General features: G+C 39.4%; 1 protein-coding gene across 4 annotated transcripts in view; it reads left to right on the top strand.

Annotated features, from left to right (window-relative positions):
• Nucleotides 1–19,439, top strand: part of LOC124241371 (protein tyrosine phosphatase domain-containing protein 1-like) — a 69,930-nt gene that overhangs the window by 16,307 nt on the left and 34,184 nt on the right. For 3 of the 4 annotated variants that reach the window (XM_046665109.1, XM_046665111.1, XM_046665108.1), the window contains exon 3: nt 10,982–11,069. In XM_046665109.1, coding sequence (XP_046521065.1) covers nt 10,988–11,069 — 82 coding nt within the window. In that variant the 5' untranslated portion in view covers nt 10,982–10,987. Of the gene's footprint in view, nt 1–121; nt 202–10,981; nt 11,070–19,439 lie in introns of those variants that run through there. The other variant, XM_046665110.1, reaches the window with a different exon arrangement.

The raw sequence follows: 19,439 nt of genomic DNA, 5'->3' as shown, positions 1-19,439 counted from the left end.
CTATTGAAAACATGTTTGGGTTTTATAACCTTACTCTCAGACCAGCTGCGTTTCTGTTTCTGTTAGGAGGGAGGAGGCCAAAATGTGTAAAGGAGCTATGTTCTTGATATTTGTCTCTGGGACAGCAGTGAATGAGGATTTGGATGAAGGATCAGCATATTGTCTGCACAAAGCAAAACAAATTTGAAAATCCTGCTGTGGGTAAGGAGATCTAAAAAGTTTCTTGGAAGCGAAGGAATTATAAATGGTGCAGAATCCAGTGTAGCTAAGTTAAAATGCATGAAGTAACAATGAAGTTCCTTTTATTTAGTATGAAATCTTTATTGTTGAAAAGGTGTATGTGTAGTGGTTAAGAGCACAAACTCTGGAGCTGAACTGTGTGAATTCAAATCCCAGCTCTGCTACTCAATAGCTCTGTGGCTTCTGGCACATTACTTGACTTCTCTTTGCCTTAGTTACCTAATCTGTAAATGGGAATAATATACAAAACTAAACAAATTCTTACCATGTGATCCAGCAGTCATGCTGCTTGGCATTTACCCAAAGGAGCTGAAAACTTTTGTCCACACAAAAACCTGCACATGGATGTTTATAGCAGCTTTATTCATAATTGCCAAAACTTGTAAGCAACTAAAATGCCCTTCAGTAGGTGAATGAATAAATAACTGTGGTACTTCCAAATAATGGTTATTTAGCACTAAAAAGAAATGAGCTATCAATCCATGAAAAGACATGGAGGAACGTTAAATGCATATCACCAAGTGAAAGAAGCCGATCTGAAAAGGCTGATACTGTATGATTGCAACTATATGGCATCCTGGAAAAGGCAAAACTGTGGAGACAGTAAAAGAATCAGTGGTTGCTGGGGTGGGGCGGGCTGGGAAGCAGGGATGACTAAGTGAGGCACAGAGGATTTTGAGAGCAGTATAAATACTCTGCATGATGCTGTAATGGTGGATACATGTCATTATACATTTGTCCAAATCCATAAAATGCACAACACCAAGAATGAACCCTAAGGTAATCTCTGGACTCTGGGTGGTGATGATGTGTCAGTGTAAGTTCATCAGTTGTAATAAATGTACCCTCTGGTCAGGGATGTTGATAATGGGGGAGGCTATGCATCTCGGGCAGGGAGTATATAGGAACTCTCTGTATCTTCACCTCAGTCTTGCTGGGAACCTAAAACTGCTGTGAAAGATAAACTCTATTTTTTTAATGAGAACAATAGAGTACTCACTCAATAGTGTTGTGGTGAGGATTATATGAGTTAAGATATATAAAGCACTTGGAAGAGTGCCTGGCTTGGAGTAAGCTTGTGTGTTTCAGTTATTATATTATTTGTGAACATAAACATATATAGAGAGCTTTCATAGGTTCACTCTTATACTTGGGCTTCCATCTCTCTTTTTAACCCGTAAGAACTTAAGTTTTTCAACCTCAAATTCTTCTACTGTGATTGCTGTGTAGAATCTGATCATATTGACAGTATTTCTTTAAGTGCGGACAAAGGGCCTCCTACATCGGAATGAGTGGAGTGTAGGTTGATAATGCAGGTTGTTACACTCCTCACCAGACTTACCAACTCAGATGTTTTGAGGGTGGGACCAACAAATTTGCATTTTCCACAGGCACCCAAGGTGATTCTGACGCAAGGCAGAGTGCTAGTGCTGTGGGGTCTGGGCGGAACTCGACCACACTTCTGACCCCCCAGGCACTTCTTAATGCAGTCCCCACAAATTCTCTCCACAAAGTACACATGTAGATTTTGGCAGAACGCTGTGTCTGGAAGATGGAAGGGAAAGTAGTGACCTAAGAACTTCTCAGTCCGTCTCAGAGCCCAGGCTCTTGTGTGAAATGACTTTTTTATGAAATAGAACGTTCTTTATATCAAACTCTTACTTATGACGACTTCCTAACAGTATGAGTAATAGTTCATTGTGTTCTGAGTTTTAAGTATCAGGTGCTTATTAGTGAGCATGTGATTAATCCTAAACAGTTGAGTCATTTTGGAGGGACTCTTTGGGACAAAAGCAAACTGTAGGACAGAGTGAGAAAAATATCTGTCATTAGCAACAGGAGATGAGCTTAAATAATACGTGATTGTGCAGCAAAATGACAGGATTACTGTTCAAACCCTTTTCTCCTGACTACAACCAGGCACATGGAATGAATTCAGTTGTGAATGGAGGTGATGTTTCATAAATCTTGAGAAGCTCAACTGTCGCTAACTGCTGGCAGGACTGTTCTACAGTAACGAAGGGAGTACTTTATAGATTGTTACAGAACTAAGAGGGAAATGAAGTGAATGTAGACTTAGAAGGGAAAGAAACAAAAATGTTACAGATATTGGTATGCAAATTAAAATAACAAGCAATTATTGAATACCTATATGCCAGACATTGTGCTAAAAACACATACAGTCTCTCTTCATCCTCATAGCGACCTAAGAAAGTAGATATACTAATCCTCATTGTACAAAAGAGGAAATTGAAGCTCAGAACAATTCATATAGCTGGCAATAAACAGTCAAGATTTAAACACAGAACTTCTGACTGTACAGTATAGTTTAACTAACGTAGTTGAGCTGTATATATTTCATCGGGAATTTCTGCATCTAACCAAGATGAAATAACAGAGACTATAATTACCCTCCTGCCTTAAACAACTACAAAACCAAACAAAATGTAGAAAAAATGGGTTTTGGCCATTGGAAGCAGGCAGCTCAGGACCATGATCTCTGAGAGAAGAGAAACAAGCATGGCGAGCCTGAGAGTACACGAGCAGCCTCCCTGGAAGCAGCTTCCAGGCTGCAGTGCAGCAAGGAGAACCTAAACAGAGCCTTCTTAGGGATGCACGGAGAGCCAGGGTGGCTAGAGTGCAGTGTAGGGTCCTGGGGAGAAGGGAGCAGCACAGAGAGAGCTCTGGAGACTGCAGAGGGCCCTCAGGTCTTTGCCGGCCGGAGATGTATGACTGAGTGCTCACCTGGGCAGACTACCCAAGGCCGGGGAAAGCTCGAGGAAGGAGCAAACGGGGCAATTTCCAGGGCTCTCAGAGGGCTGGAAATGGTTCCCATTCCCACCAGCCAGAGAAGAAAGGCTTCATGACACCCAGAGTAGAGTTGGAAGCCACAGAAAGGTGTGGCCTTAGCAGTGGGGCTAAATTAGCCTAAAATGAAGGCAGCTCTGGAGCTGCCAGGCTGATTCCAAATAACTAGTCTAATGAGAGAAGGAAAGGAAGTCAGTAATTGAGACCTGTTGAATAAGTGATCAGCAGCTGCAGGAGGAATGAAAAGGAACCTGCGCTGTGTTCTTTTGAGGACCCTACAGGTACAGGTAGAGCTGGTTTTCTGTTTTAATTCTCAGACTTTGGGAGGTCTTGAAATTTTCTGTTTCTCAAACTAATGTTTATTATCTATTTGAGATCTTTGAAAATTGGTAATTTAACTCTAAGCATATAGTAACAGGTAATTAGACCATTAAAGCAAACTTTCCATTCTTCCACTGTTTTTCCTAGGTTAGAAGAATTATTTTTTCATAAAAAATGTGTATTTCTGTTGTTTCGTAAAAACATAGTATTTAAGCTTTACAAAGGACATTTTTATTTTACTTTTTTTTTCTTTTTTTTTGCTGAGGAAGATTCACCCTGAGCTAACATCCATGCCAACCTTCCTCTATTTTTTAGTATGTGGGCCGCCAACACAGCATGCTTGCTAACAGAGTGGTGTAGGTCCACACCCAGGAACCAAACCCAGGCCACCGAAGTGGAGCATGCTGAACTTAACCACTAGGCCACTGGGACTGGCCCTTATTTTACTATTTTTAAGCATGGCTTTTACAGTCACATTAGGATATTCTTTGAAGATGGACCATCTTTAATTCTGTTGATTAATTATTGCATTTTAGCAATAGTACTGTCAACCTGCAACAGAGGGACATTTATCACCCCCAAATGGGAGTCATTAAAATTGGGTTTCACATTTTCTATTGGAGAAAGCCTTTCTTATTGTGGCACTAGAGCCAGAAAAGTCAAAGGAAAAATCTTACAGATTGGACTACACAAAAAAGTAAGATTGCTAGCAAAACAGACTATTAACATATGTAAGACATGATAAACTTAAAATATGTGTGACATATGATGAAGACTTGATATTCTTGGTATAGAAAAACGTCTTGCAAGTCAGTCAGAAAGGGGCAGATGTCTAGGTTGGGAAAAGGGCTAAGCTCTAAAGCAAGCAGTTTATTAATAAGAAATTATTTTTTTTAAAAAAGCCTCTGAAGAACTACTCTGCCTCACAAAATAAAGAAATGCATGGGCCGGCCCTGTGGCCGAGTGGTTAAGTTCACACACTCCGCTGCAGCGGCCCAGGGTTTCACCGGTTCAGATCCTGGGCGTGGACATGGCACCACTTGTCAGGCGACGTTGAGGTGGTGTCCCACATGCTACAACTAGAAGGACATGCAACTAAGATAGACAGCTGTGTACTGGGGGGATTTGGGGGGGAGATAAAGCAGAAAAAAAAAAAGATTGGCAAAAGTTGTTAGCTCAGGTGCTAATCTTTAAAATAAAATAAAAAGAAATGCAAAGTAAAACATAAGACATTGTTAAGAAGATGTAAAATGAAAGAAGTTGAAGACACAAAGAAATGAAAGCATATTCTGTGCTCTTGGATTGGAAGAATTAACATCGGTAAAATGTCCATACTTCCTAAAGCAATCTATAGATTCAGCGCAATCCCTATCGAAGTTCCAACAACATTTTTCACAGAAATAGAACAAAGAATCCTAAAATTTATATGGAACAACAAAAGACCCCGAATAGCCAAAGGATTCCTGAGAAAAAAGAACAAAGCTGGAAGTATCACACTCCCTGATTTCAAAATATACTACAAAGCCATAGTAACCAAAACAACATGGTACTGGTAGAAAAACAGACACACAGATCAATGGAACAGAATCGAGAGCCCAGAAATAAACCCACACGTTTATGGACAGCTAATATTTGACAAGGGAGCCAAGAGCTTACGATGGAGAAAGGAGAGTCTCGTCAATAAATGGTCTTGGGAAAACTGGACAGCCACGTGCAAAAGAATGAAAGTAGACCATTCCCTTACACCATGCCAAAAAATCAACTCAAAATGGATTAAAGACTTGAATGTAAGATCCGAAACCATGAAACTTCTAGAAGAAAACATAGGTAGTACACTCTTTGACATCGGTCTTAGCAGCATATTTTCAAGTACCATGTCTGACCAGGCAAGGGAAACCAAAGAAAAAATGAGCAAATGGGACTACATCAAACTAAAAGGCTTCTGCACAGCAAAGGAAACCATCAACAAAACGAAAAGACAACCTAACAATTGGGAGAAGATATTTGCAAACCCTATATCAGATAAGGGGTTAATATCCAAAATATACAAAGAACTAATACAGCTCAACAACAACAAAACCAACAATCCAATTAAAAAATGGGCAAAGGATCTGAACAGAGATTTCTCCAAAGAAGATACACAGATGACCAACAGGCATATGAAAAGATGCTCAACATCATTAGCTATCAGGGAAATGCACACCAAAACTACAATGAGGTATCACCTCACTCTGGTCAGAATGGCTATAATTAACAAGACAGGAAACAACAAATGTTGGAGAGGATGTGGAGAAAAGGGAACCCTTGTTCACTGCTGGTGGGAGTACAAACTGGTGCAACCACTATGGCAAGCGGTATGGAGTATCCTCAGAAAATTACGAATAGATCTACCATATGATCCAGCTATCCCACTGCTGGATATTTATCCAAAGAACTTGAAAACGCAAAGGCATAAAGATACGTGCACCCCTATGTTCATTGCATCATTATGCACAATAGCCAAGACTTGGAAGCAACCTAGGTGCCCATCAAGGGACGAATGGATAAAGAAGATGTGGTATTTATACACAATGGAATACTACTCAGCCATAAGAAATGGTGAAATCCAGCCATTTGTGACAACATGGATGGTCCTTGAGGGTATGCTGAGTGAAATTAGTCAGAGGGAGAAAGTCAAGTACCTTATGATCTCACTCACAAGTAGAAGATAAAAATAACGACAAACAAACACATAGCATTGGAGATTGGATTGGTGGTTACCATAGGGGGAGGGGGGAGGGGAGGGAAAAAGGGGTGAGTAGGCTCACATGTGAGGGGATAGACTATAAGTAGTTTTTGGGTGGTGAACGTGATGTAATCCATACAGAATTCGAAATATATTATGATGTACATCTGAAAGTTATATAATGTTATAATCCAATGTTACTGCAATTAAAAAAAAATTTTTTTAAAAAGATGTAAAATGCCCAACATTAATGAGGAAGAGAGAAAAGATGTGCCTTCTAATAAATTGTGTCTATTGGGCTGATCTTTCTGTGGGCACAGCGGGTTGGCATTAGGAGCACGCAGGCTAGGTCTGTGTCCCAGCTCTGCCACTAGACATGTGTGGTCTCAGACAAGGTTTCCATCTGAGAAAATGGAGATAATGATAGTACGGCCCTGATAGAGCAATTCCGTGCAGATGACATAGATTTTGTGAAGTAAAGCACCTAATATAAATTATGGTACTGGTGCACAGGCAATTTTAGCTGCTGAAGTAGACATCAATCTGCATATTGAAAGGGCCCAGCAGGAACTGATTAGGTTGTAAAAGGACAGCTTCCAGTAGACATCCTCGTGAAATTCAGAACACCAAATATAAAGATCCTGCAGCTTATCTCTGACAGGTCACAAATTGGCATCAGAGTTCTCATTAGCAGTATTGTTTGCTGGAACACGGTAGAACAGTATCTTCAAAATTCTAACATGGCATGGCTAACCTAGAATTCTGTAAGTAGGCAAATTATCAGCTGAGTACGAGGATAAAATAAAGGTATTTTCAGAATGAAAAGACATAGAGAGTTTACCTTCTGTTCATTCCTAATGAAAAAATTACCTCAGAATAAATCAAAGCCTAAACAGAATCTAAGGACCAGTGGCCTCAAGTCAGGGCTGCAATTGAAAGACATCCCAGGTAGAGAACTGTGTAGTAGGCCTAAGAAGCTTTTCGTCCACATTAGAGTAGGATTCCAAAGGGCTTGGAAAAAGTTATAATATGATTATGATAGTATGATTAAGAAACGGAAAGATCTTAAGGATATGAGGAAGGATGTAAGAAAAAGGTGATTAAAAACCAGGGAGAAGTCTGTATAAGAAATGCATGGTGTAAATTTGCAGCAAAACAGAATTTGCCTTTGTTTTAAGCAACTGATGAAATGAAAGATAATCCATTGGACACTGATGCTTGGAATGATTTACTTTGAGCAGCACAGGTACAGTGACACAAGATTATACTTCTTTCTATACAGGTCCAAGCATAGTACTTGGTGAAAATTTTTTTAAAAGTATGTGTATACAGATATATATAATATCTAATACACACACAAAATTATTATATTGTAATTTGTCTCACATTTTAGAATAAATCTATAGACAAAGCGTGGGAAACTTAATTATAGATATAACTAAAAAGTTAAAAATCTTACTATAAAAGAAATGGTACGGTTAGAACTTGAAAAGTAGAGAGGAAAGGAGAAATGGACAGTAGTACAGGTAAACTAATTTACTTATTTTACATAGTAGGGAATCCAGATACTGTTTAAAGTTAATAGAATAAGAAATGGTTAAAGGATGTTATTTAAAATTACAAAGATAATCAGAGGAATTAAATATACTGCGATGTATTAAATGGAGAAAGATTTGGCCTGGTGGGAGATAGGTAGGGTAAATGAGCCAATTTCCTCATCTTTTATGCCAGGACTTCAATACTGTGCTTAAAGGTGGTAGAATACTAACTAGAGGTGTAAGTGTAGTGACTACCCCCAGAAGAACTAGAGCCGTGTTTAGCTTGTTTACCTCTGGGCAGTAAAACCTGGGCTGGGAGGTAGAAGCAGAGACTTTCCTTTTCATTCTGTACCATTTATTTCACTTTTAAGCTTTTATGTATGTTTAATTATCTGTACTGAATGTCTGCTTTTTAACCTCAAAATGTATTAAATCATTTTTAGCCAGTTTTTTCCTTGACTGTTGGTGTGTCTTCACGTGTCTTGAGACTGCTGAAACACTAGTGTGACGTAAGGCACATACACTGCCCAGACAAGGGGGCTGGCTGCTTTTGTTGTAATTTTTGATCATCACACCCGTCTGGAGGATAGACTTCAGCTCTGGGCACTAGAATATGAATAAATATGGGTTGTGAGTAGAAGGTGCTCGCCATCTGGGTGGGGAGGTCTAGGAGCATTCCATGTGAGGAATGGGGAGGGGAGCTGCAGTGTGTGGTCGGGAAGATGTAATTCAGGAATCAGGGCAGCATGATCACCAGCTTGAGATGTGTGGAAGAAAGGGCTTGTTGTTCTGTGTGGTCTAAAAGGGCAGAAATTACAGAGCAACACCATTATAAAGAGCTTTCTAACTACCAGAGCTGTGCAATGATGTCACTGGTACTGTTCGAACAAAGGCATTGTGGAGAGTATGCTCGCGTTGGTTAGGATACTGCTAGAGGACTTCTGAGGCTCCTTAGATCTCTGAGTTTCTGAGGGGCTACTTAGAAAGTTTTAAGACAGTTTACAGTCATGCTTGTATTCTTTGCCACCTGAAAGGCTACCATTAATTCAACATTCTTTTTTTGAGAAAGATTAGCTCTGAGCTAACATTCACTACCAATCCTCCTCTTTTTGCTGAGGAAGATTGGCCCTGAGCTGAGATCCATGTCCATCTTCCTCCACTTTATATGTGGGATGCCTGCCACAGCGTGGCTTGATAAGCAGTACATAGGTCTGTGCCCAGGATCCAAACCAGCGAACGCCGGGCTGCCAAAGCAGAGCGTGCGAGCTTAACCACCTCGCCCCTGGGCCAGCTCCAATTCAACATTCTTTTAATAGCCATGTTTTCCTTGGGCTTTAGGTATTGGGGGCACAGAGATAAATAAGACATGAATAGATCCAAGAAACTCAGTCTAGTATGTCCATTTCAGCTCCACAGATGTTCCATGAGCATGTCCCATACACCAGTCTCTCCCCTTCTCTAGAGAGACAGAGATGAGGAAGTTCTGGATTCTCCTCTCCGTGGTGTGCAGGGGAGCTAGTCCAGTAGCCAAATTTCATTACGGTACAGCTGAAGAGCACAGGGTGGCATTAGGGAAGGCTTCACAAAGTGACAACTGGTCCTTGCTGGATCACCTGGGACATACTTTATAACTCTTCACCTACAAAACAACCAGTGCTAGAACCGTGACTGCTCTAAAATTCCATGGTTCTAAAATGGGGATAGTTGTTTTTTTGTCAAAATATGCTTTAAGAATATAGTCCAAGTTTATAAAAAATAGTATGGTAAAAACATTTGCTGTAAATCTAATCTTAATGGATATCCTTTCAAATTAAGTTTTTGCTAATGAGTTTCCTGGAGCAACTTGTCCTTGGACTTCTTGTCTTTATGTAACATTCTTTTAAAATGTTATGTACATTATAAAATTTTTTATTAATTAGTATGATACCAGATTTGTGATAATTATTAATATTGGAGAAATCATTCTTTTTTCTTTCATTTTAGAGTAGCCTATGATTTTATTTTTATATTTCCTTTGAAGGGAGACAGCATCATCAAGTAGGACTTAAGATTTTAAATTTTATACCCTTTGAACATATAAAACTTGATTTTAGAAGTAAAATTTTAGTGAACTTGAAATTCTCGGGCCTCTGTCCCCATGGGGTTGGGATGCGTCACCCTCCTGGCAGTTGGATGTGTTCACCAGCCTGGAAGCTCTCCAGACCCTGTGCTATTGGGATTTTCTGGAGGCTTCCTCACGTAGGCATGATCGATTATCAACTCCATTTCCAGCCCCTCTCCCCTCTCTAGAAAAGTGGGTGGGGGAGGAGCAGAAAATTCCAACCTTCTCATCATGAGTTGGTCTTTCTGGTGACCAGCCCCCATCCAGGAGCCATCCAGGAGACCACCCAGAGTCGCTCTTTAGAACAAAAGATGCTCCTAGTGCTCTTATCACCTGGGAATTTAGAAAAGTTTCAGGAGCTCTGTGCCAGGAATTAGGGGGGGGGGGGGGAGAGCAATCTATGTATTTCTTATTTCATAGTCCGACACATAAGAGCTTAAGAAAGGTGACTTTTTTTCTTTTTTGACATATAAAACAATTTACATAACTTTCCTCAGTGGAGACTATAGCAACACAACAATCACTTAGCCTGTAATTTAGCACGAGCTAGACGAAGACTTGAGTGCAGAGTAAAGTCAGATAAATTCAGTAAACCTCAAGTTAGTAAAGAATGAGGGGTTCCGTTCAATTGCCTCACATACCGTCAGGTCCACAATAAATCTTCCTCCTTGAGCCCAGGTCAAATGCCAGTTCCTCAAAGCCTTGTGCCTGCCCTCAAGTTGGACAGCCCTCCTGCTTGTCCAAGCCTGTCTTGGGACACTTAACACATACTAGTGTTACTTGTGTCTGCATCTTATCTTCCCGACAGCTTGTAAATGCATAAGGGAGAGCATGTCTTATTTTCCTCTACCGTGCCCTGCATGTCTAGCACAGCGCTGTCTAGTAGAATGTCATGTGAGCCACGTATTCAATTTTCGATTTTCTAGTAGCTGCATTAAAAATATAGATCAGAGAAAATTAATTTTAATAATTTATTTTAACCCAGTAAATCAAAAATATTTCAATGTAGAATCAATGTAAAAATTATCAGTGAGATATTTTGCATTTTTTTGTACTGTCTTCAAAATCTTGTATTTTACACCTACAGCACATCTCAAATCTATACAAGCCACATTTCAAGTGCTCAGTAACTGCTTAGTGAATAACTACTGTGTTAGACAACAGAAGTATAACATATTAAAAGTGATTCGTAAATGAATATCTCATAGGCACACTTTCAAAAAATAATCTTTTTTTTTCCCCCAACAGACTACCATGGCTGCCGGAGTCTTGCCTCAAAAGGAACACCCATATTCCACTTTGGTGAATAACAGTGGGTATGCTGCAAATATGAAAGGTAATAGTTCTTTAGTATACTTTCTGTCTCTGTGCAAACTAGAGTTTAATAAAACTGCATGGATGGGCATGAAAGAAAAGACTTGATTCTTCATATTGGAATCCCACAGTTTTGACCTGTTAAAATTCCTTTTCAAAATCCTGACTTTGGCCTTTTAAGAAGGAATGTTGAAAACAATGTTTGTCTCCTGCCTTATCCTCTTAGCCTAAAATTCTCTGTTCATTCCTCTCGTCAAACTCGCCTCCTTGGAAATTAACCTTTCATTTCCCTCTTCTTTCCTTGCTTGCAGTTGTCACTTACAGAGCACGTTCAGAAGCTTGCTAGCTCTACTCCTCCCAGTTTTTTCTCCCCTCTGTCACCTTCCCACAGTTTTGATTTTTATGTGTGCCCAGGAAAGAAAGGGTACTGTGACTTGGGCTCTTCTGCCACACTTGCCCTCACCCTTTCTTACTGTCATAAGTGCTGAGCTGGGAGCCTGCCCTGATCTCCACCACTTTGGCTCTGCTGGTCTTGCTCCTGCTGCCAGCAGTTATCCAAAAGATGCTGAGTGATTTTTCTTGGCAGTACCCCTTGCATGATTTTCTTACTGCCCGCTCTGGGTTCACTTTAGTGCTCCTGTATGGGGAACTTTGAAGGATTTTTCCCCCTAAGTATAGATGAGATAATATAAGGAAAAGTAAAGGAGTAAGGGTCTAAAGGTGTTGGACTTCAGCGCTTGCTGGGAATAATTGGTTCTCAATTATTGTTGGAATCTAACCACTCCACCAGGGGGAGCTCTCTTTCATCAAGAAAACCAGTGTTTCCTACTTGTGACCTTGTCTAAATTCCAGATCCTTGTAGATCCTCCTTCATCTGTCTGTGCTGTGCCTGACTCTAGAAGGACTAATACGACTGCTGACTACCATTTGTGGACAGCTTCTGTTTGCCAGACCTACCAGATGTTAGTTTCCCTGGTTTTAGAAAGAAGTGCAAGTGCAATAATGTGTCTCTTTGCTGCTTCTCTTGTAGAATGATGGGTTTTTTTCCCCTAAGTAACTCTCCAGCCAACAAGTGTAAGTCAGATGAACCTTTTTCCCTGTCATTTCTTCTGTTGGAACGTTACCTCTTAGTTGGTGGTTCTCATCAGGGATTCTATTGGCTTTTGAGGTGGAGAAACTCTTCATTACACAGGAGAGCCCCCAGCACTGTAGACATTAAGTAGCCTGCCCCCCCCACCGCCACTAAATCCAGTAATGTTGTTAGATTACCGTGACAACCAGAAATACCCTACCCATTTCCAAATGCCCTCAGGAAAGTTGTAATGCCCCTATTGTGATCCACTATACCCTTCCCAAAACCATCTTTTTATTAAAAATTTCCTCATTATATAAATGTAGCTAATTTTTAGTTAGGAAAAAAACCTGGAAAAATAAAAAAGCTTAGTTTATATCTCACTTTCTTAAAGTGTATCTCATCTATAAAGATAGTCAGTTATACTTTATTGGGTTAACATTGGGATGGGAAGTATTTTTTTTTAAATGTTAGCTAATGAATCATGGGAAAATTTAATTAGAGGATACATAAATACAGTATTTAAATTATTTTTAAAGGAAAATAGAAAACTCAACAAGCACAAAGACTAGCTTTGGAATGAGACAAACCTAGTTTTAAATCTTGGTTCTACTACTTTTTGGAAAAAAAACTCTTAGAACATTTCAAATATTCACAAAAGTATACAGAATACAATAAGATCCCCATGGAGGTACCACTCACGATGGAGGTACGACCTCCTCCTCATAGAGGTACCACCCCCTGTGGAGGTACAACCCCCTCATGGAGGTACACCCACCCATGGGGGTATCACCCCCCCCCCCCCCATGGAGATACACCACCCTCCTGTGGAGGTACCACCCTCCAGTATAGAGATACCAATCCCCTATTGGAGGTAACCCCCCCAATGGAGGTACAACCCCCTCATGGAGGTACCCTCCACTGGAAGTACCACTAAAAAAATTTAACAATAATTGCTTGATATCATCAAAAATCTAAACGTTGCTCAAATTTCTGATTGTCTCATAGATAATGTATATTTTTGTTTGAATCAGGATCCAACAAAGACAATATATTGTAGTTGGTTGATATGTATCTTACATCTCTTCACTTGGGTTTCCCCCATCTCTTTTTCCTTATAGTTTATTGGTTGAGGAAACAGGTTTTTTTCCCCTATAGAGTTTGCCACAATCTTTATTTTGCTGATTATACCCACATGGTATTTCCTATAAATTGAATTGGTAGATGGATGTCGAGTCTAGTTGGATTGTTTTTTGTTGGCAACAATATTTCGTGAATGGTGCTATATTCTTCCATCAGGATGCCCAGGATGTCTCTCTTATTGTGGTGTTAGTTCTTTTATTTTGAAATAATTTCAAGCTTACAAAGAAGCACAAAAAAATTCCTTTGTACTATTGACCCAGACACTCCCATTCAAGTTTTGTCAACTGTCCTAGTAATATCCTTTAATAGCAAAAAGATACTTGTCGTGTTTTTTCAGTTTCTTTCAATGACCATAGTTAGTTCTTTCATGACTTTTATGAAGATTACAGGCCAGTTGTTTTATAGTATGTTCCTCAGTTTGGTTTTGTCTCCTGTTCATCATGATAAGATTCAAGTTATGAATTTTTGGCAGAAACATCACAGAAGTGATTCTGTGCTTTTCTCACTGCATGCCATCAGGTGACGCAAGATGTCATTTTGCCCTGTCACTGGAAATGTTAAATTTGATCATGTCAGTAAAGTGGTGTCTGCCAAGATTTATCCATCATAAATTATCCTTCCTCCCTTCATAATTAATATTTTATGGAGACATGCTTTGAAACTATGTAAATATCCTAGTCCTCATCCAATTCTGTGCCCAGGATCCAAACCAGCAAACCCTGGGCCACCGAAACGGAGCGCGAGAACTTAACTGCTACGCTACTGAGCTGGCCCCCTCATCCAATTTTTACCCAATAGTTTGAACATCCATTGATGTTTCTATGATAGATAACTATGATAGATAACTAAATGGAGGTTTTCTAATTCCATTATTCCTTCTGCATTTCTTAGTTGGCATTCTACCATAAGAAAAAACTTTCCTATTTATTTGTTCAGTTTTTTCTTTATTTCAGTATCAATTCCTGATTTGTTCAATGGAAAATAATTTTTTACTATCATTTCTTTTGATGTTCAAATTGTCCCATATTTTGCCAGTAAGAGCCCCTTCGAGCTGTCAGCTGTATCCTTTTTACATGTGCCCATCGTTCTTGCATTCCTTGCTTTCTGGCACAGCAAGATACTCCAGTCTCGCCTTGTACTTTCCCTGTCCCAGCCCTGGAATCAGCCTCTTCTCCAAGGAGCCAGGTTCCTTTTAGTGGGGAGTGGTGTTTAGAAATCAAGATGTGCCCACTACTAGATGTGCTCACTAATGCTGGAATGTCTCAGTTCCCAAGCTCCCTACGAGACAAAGCTGGGAAATATATGTTAATATATTATATTATAATTATAATTATAATAAAAATATATATAAATATAATAAGTATTATAAATATAATTTAAAAATAAATATAATATATTAATATGTGTTAAATATTTATAATATTTATATGCATATACATCTACCCACTTTTACATGTATATTTATTTCTGTTTCTCTCTGTATGTATTGAAAACCATGAGTCCATATTGGTACTTCCTGTTCTAATCCAACACTTTACCATCATTCTAGCTTTTCTCAATTTTATGCTTATAATTCCCTTCTCCAAGAATGAGAAACCTGGCTGTTATTACCCCCGATTTGTTTACGTACTTACTCAGTCCTCCTTTTCATAATCAGTCTCCCAGCCCTGCCTGTTCACTGCCTGACTCAGCTCTTTTCTCCGTACAGGACCAACACCCTGCCAGGTCGATTACTATACTCTGTACTAGTCACCTTCCCTGCATTGGCCCTGACCTCTGCTAAATGACCCTCACTTAGGCCCACCTCATGGCTGTTTTTTCTTTGATTATATATACATTTTTAATTAAAATATTGAGATAATTGTATAGTCACATGCAATTGCAAGAAATAATACAGAAAGATTTCATTTACCCTTTATTTACTTTCCACGAATTATAACATCTTGCAAAACTACAGGACAATATCACAGCTAGGATATCGACATTGTTACAGTCAAAATACAGGGCAGTTCCATCACTACGAGGATCCCTCCTGTTGCCCTTTTAGCCACTCACTTCAACCCATGACTCTGGCCCCTGATGACCACTGATCTGTTCCCCATTTCTATAATTTTTTCATTTCAAGAGCGTTATATAAATGAACTCGTACAGCATATAACATTTAAGTGTGGCTCTTTTCACTTGGCAAAGTTCCCTTGAATTTCATCCAGGTTGTGTGTATCTACAGTGTATTTCTGTTCATTGCTGAGTAGCATTCCCCAACGTAGATGTACCATAGGGTGTTTGTCCATTCACTTGTTGAAGGACATCTGGGTTGTTTTCCTTTAGGGGCTATTATGAATAAAGCTGTTCTGAACATGCATGTACAGGTTTTTGTATGAGCATAAGTTTTCATTAATCTAGGATAAATGGCCAAAAGTCTACTTCTTAAGTCACATGATAATTGCATGTTTAGTTTTATATGAAACTGCCAAGAAGCAATATACGAGTGATCAAATTTCTCTGCAGTCTTGCCAGCATTATGGGTTGTCATTATTTATTTTAGCCATTCTAGTAGGTGTGTAGTGGTATCCCATTGTGGTTGCTGAACTCACTTATAAGGTCTAGGAGGTTTTTGGAGATTCTTTGGGATTTTCTATATAAACAATAACGTCTGCAAATAAGGATAGTTTTATTTCTTTCATTTACAATCTATCTGCCATTGCTTTTTTTTCTTACCTTATTGTAGTGGCCTAGAACTTCTGCTAAGCAGTATAATCTGCAAATGAGGATAATTTTATTTCTTTCATTTACAACCTGTATGCCATTATTTCTCTTTCTTGCCTTATTGTAGTGGCCTAGAACTTCTAAGCAGAATGAGAGTCATGGAGAGCAGATATCCTTGCCTTCTTTCTGATCTTAGGGAGAAAGTATTCAGTCTTTCACCTTTCAGTATGATGTTAAAAGTTTTCAGTAGATGCTCTATAACAAGTTGAATTAGTTTCCTTCTGTTGTTAACTTGCTGAGATGTCTTTGTCGTAAATGGATGTTGGAGTTTGCCAGAGGCTTTTTCTGTGTTAAAATAATCATATGATTTTTCGTCTTTCGCCTGTTGATAGTGGTGGATTTTATTGATTTTTGAGTATTTAATCATCCTTACATACCTGCAATAAATCCCACTTGGTAGTGGTACTTAAATCCTTTTAATCATTGCTGGATTTGGCTTGCTAATATTTTGTTGAGGGTTTGGTGCTTAAGTTCTGGAGAGACATTGGACTATAGCTTTCTTCTTTTGTACTTTGTCTGCTTTTAGTAACAGAGTAATCCTTGCCTCATAAAAGGGCTTGGGAATGTTCCCTCTTCTTCTCTTTTCTGGAAGATATTGTGTAAAATTGGCATTCATTCTTCTTTAAATGTTTCATAGCATTTTCCAGTGTCTCAGCAGTAGTCTTTTGCCCCAGGAGGCAGCAGATTTTTGTTCATCACACAGTATTTTCAAGTAATATCCCTCACTTTTCTGCCCTGAGTGAGCACCTTGCATCAGTCCTTCAGTTATCCCCCAGACAGGTCAGAAGAAACACACATGGTAATTTGCCACTAAGGTCTACTCTGCTCCCCCTGGAACCAGGGTCCCACACTGGGAATGTTGGGCTGCCATTTTCAAGACTGCCTCCAAGCTGGGGACAGAGTGGGATAAGGACATGTGAAATTGTCACAGAGCTTTCCTCCCGTTTTTAAGTTGCCTTTTTCTTGATTCAGCATTTGCTTGGTTGCTGTACATCTTTGAACATTTTCTAGAGATCTGACAGAGTTGGTTGTGACAGCTTCTGCTTGTGTTTTGATGTTTCTGCAGTGGGATGAGTGTTTGGAGCTGCCTAGTCTTCTGTTTTGTTGACATCTTTCCTCTCTTTTATTCTTGAAGAATATTTTTGCCAGATATAAAATTTGCATTTGACATTTATTTGCTCTCAAAAAACTTGAAATGTGCTGCTTCCTTCCAGCCTTCATCCTTCTAGATGAGAAATCTGCTGTCATTCAGGTTGGTCTTTTCCTATAACTGTATCATTTCTCTTTAGTTGCTTTCAAGATTTTTTGTGTTTTGTTTTCAGAAGTTTTCTTGTAATCCGTCTTGGCATAGATTTCTTTCAGTGTGTCCGATTTAAGGTGCATTTAGCTTCTTGAATGTGTAGATTTATGTCTTTCCTCAAATTAGGGAGATTTTCAGCCATTATTTCTTTGAATATTTTCTCAGTCCCACTCTTCTTCTGCTCCCCCTCTGGGACTCAATGATATGAAGGTTAGCTCTTTTGTTAATATCCTAGAGGCCCCTGAGAATCTATTCATTTTTATTAGTCTCTTCTCTCTCTATTGTTCAGATTGTATAATTTCTGTTCACCTGTCCTCAAGGTCGCTAATTGTATTCTCTGTCATCTCTACTGTACTATTGAGTCCGTCCACAGAGTTTTTAAATTTGGTTATGTTTGTTTCCGTTCTGTAATTTCTGTTTAGTTCTTTTTTAATAACCTCTACTTCTTTGCTGAGAATTTCTATTTATACATTTTTCAAGAGAATTTATAATTACTTATTATTTTTAGGATAGCTTCTTTAAAGCTTTTGGATAACTTCAACATATCATTTATCTCTATTTTGACATCTCTTCTCATTTGAGTTGTGATTTTCTTGGTTCATCAGCTGATTTTTGATTGTATTGGAGACATTTTGGATCCTCTGTTGTCATCATTGTCTTTTTTTTTTTTTTTAAAGATTGGCACCGGAGCTAACATCTGTTGCCAGTCTTTTTCTTTTTCTTCTTCTCCCCAAAGCCCCCTGGTACATAGTTGTATATTCTAGTTGTGAGTGCTTCTGGTTGTGCTATATGGGACGCTGCCTCAGCATGGCCTGATGAGCGGTGCCATGTCTGCACCCAGGATCTGAACCAGTGAAACCCTGGGCCACCAAAGCAGAGTGCATGAACTTAACCACTTGGCCATGCGGCTGGCCCCCCTATTTCTTCTTATTTTAGTAGGTGTTTTCCCTGTTGAAGTGTAGCTTAAGAACCAGGTGAATGTGTATGCCCAGCTTCCTTTTCAGCCTTGCTGAAACCACCCCAGCAAAAGTGGAGCACTTGCTTTCACTACCTCCTTGCAGATGAATGAGGTAGAATTTCCACTCCCCAGTAAGTCTATTGACACCTTTGCAGCAGAAGTGCATGACTGCCCTGAACTGTCATGTTGCCTTTGAGTGGTGGTGTAAGATCAGCCCTGGGAAAAAGGATTATCAGCTCCCCACTGGGCCCTACAGCTATCTGGGAAGGGGAAATGAAGGGTTATTTGTCCCACTTTGTTGCTGTAGGGTGCAGCTGAACCTCATTTCCCTGCTGGGCCCTGCGAACATCAGTGGAAGGGGAGGTGGGGAGCATAGTGCCACCTATTCTTTTCTCCTCGTAGGTACCAGGTGGAGTTGGAGGCTAAGCTCCCCACTGGGCCCCACTGATACTAGGGACAGGAGTGCCAACTAGCCTGCTTTACACCACGTTTTTTTAATGCATTCATCAGTTGATGGATATTTGTGTTGTTTCTACTTTTTGGCTATTATGAGTAATACAGTAGTTCCCCCTTATTCCAGGAGGTGCATTCCAAGACCCCCAGGGATGCCTGAAACTGCGGATAGAGCCAAACCCTATACATACTGTGTTTTTCTTATACATACATACCTATGATAAAGTTTAATTTATAAATTAGGCATAATAAGAAATTAACAACAATAATAAAATGGGACAATTATAACAATAAACTGTAATAAAAGTTATGTAAATGTGGTCTCTCTTACAATACCTTATTGTACTGTACTCACCGTTCTTCTTGTGTTGATGTGAGATGATACAGCACCTTCATGATGAGATGAAGTGAGATGAATGACATAGGCATTGTGATATAGCACATTTTCCATTTAATATTTTCAGACTGCAGCTGACCGTGCGTAACTGAAAGCACAGAAAGCAAAACTGCAGATAAGGGGGGGACTACTGCTTTGAACATTTGTGTGTAAGTTTTTGTGTGGACATATGTTTTCCTTTTTCTTGGGTATATACCTAAGAGTAGAATTTTTGGGTCATATGACAACTCTCTTCATTTGAGGAACTGCCAGATTGTTTTCCAAAGTAGTTGTCCCATTTTGCATCCCCACCAGCAGTTTATG

This window comes from Equus quagga, chromosome 6 (genome assembly GCF_021613505.1).
Source record: "Equus quagga isolate Etosha38 chromosome 6, UCLA_HA_Equagga_1.0, whole genome shotgun sequence".
NCBI lineage: Eukaryota > Metazoa > Chordata > Mammalia > Perissodactyla > Equidae > Equus > Equus quagga.
This window is presented reverse-complemented; position numbering and strand designations above follow the sequence as displayed.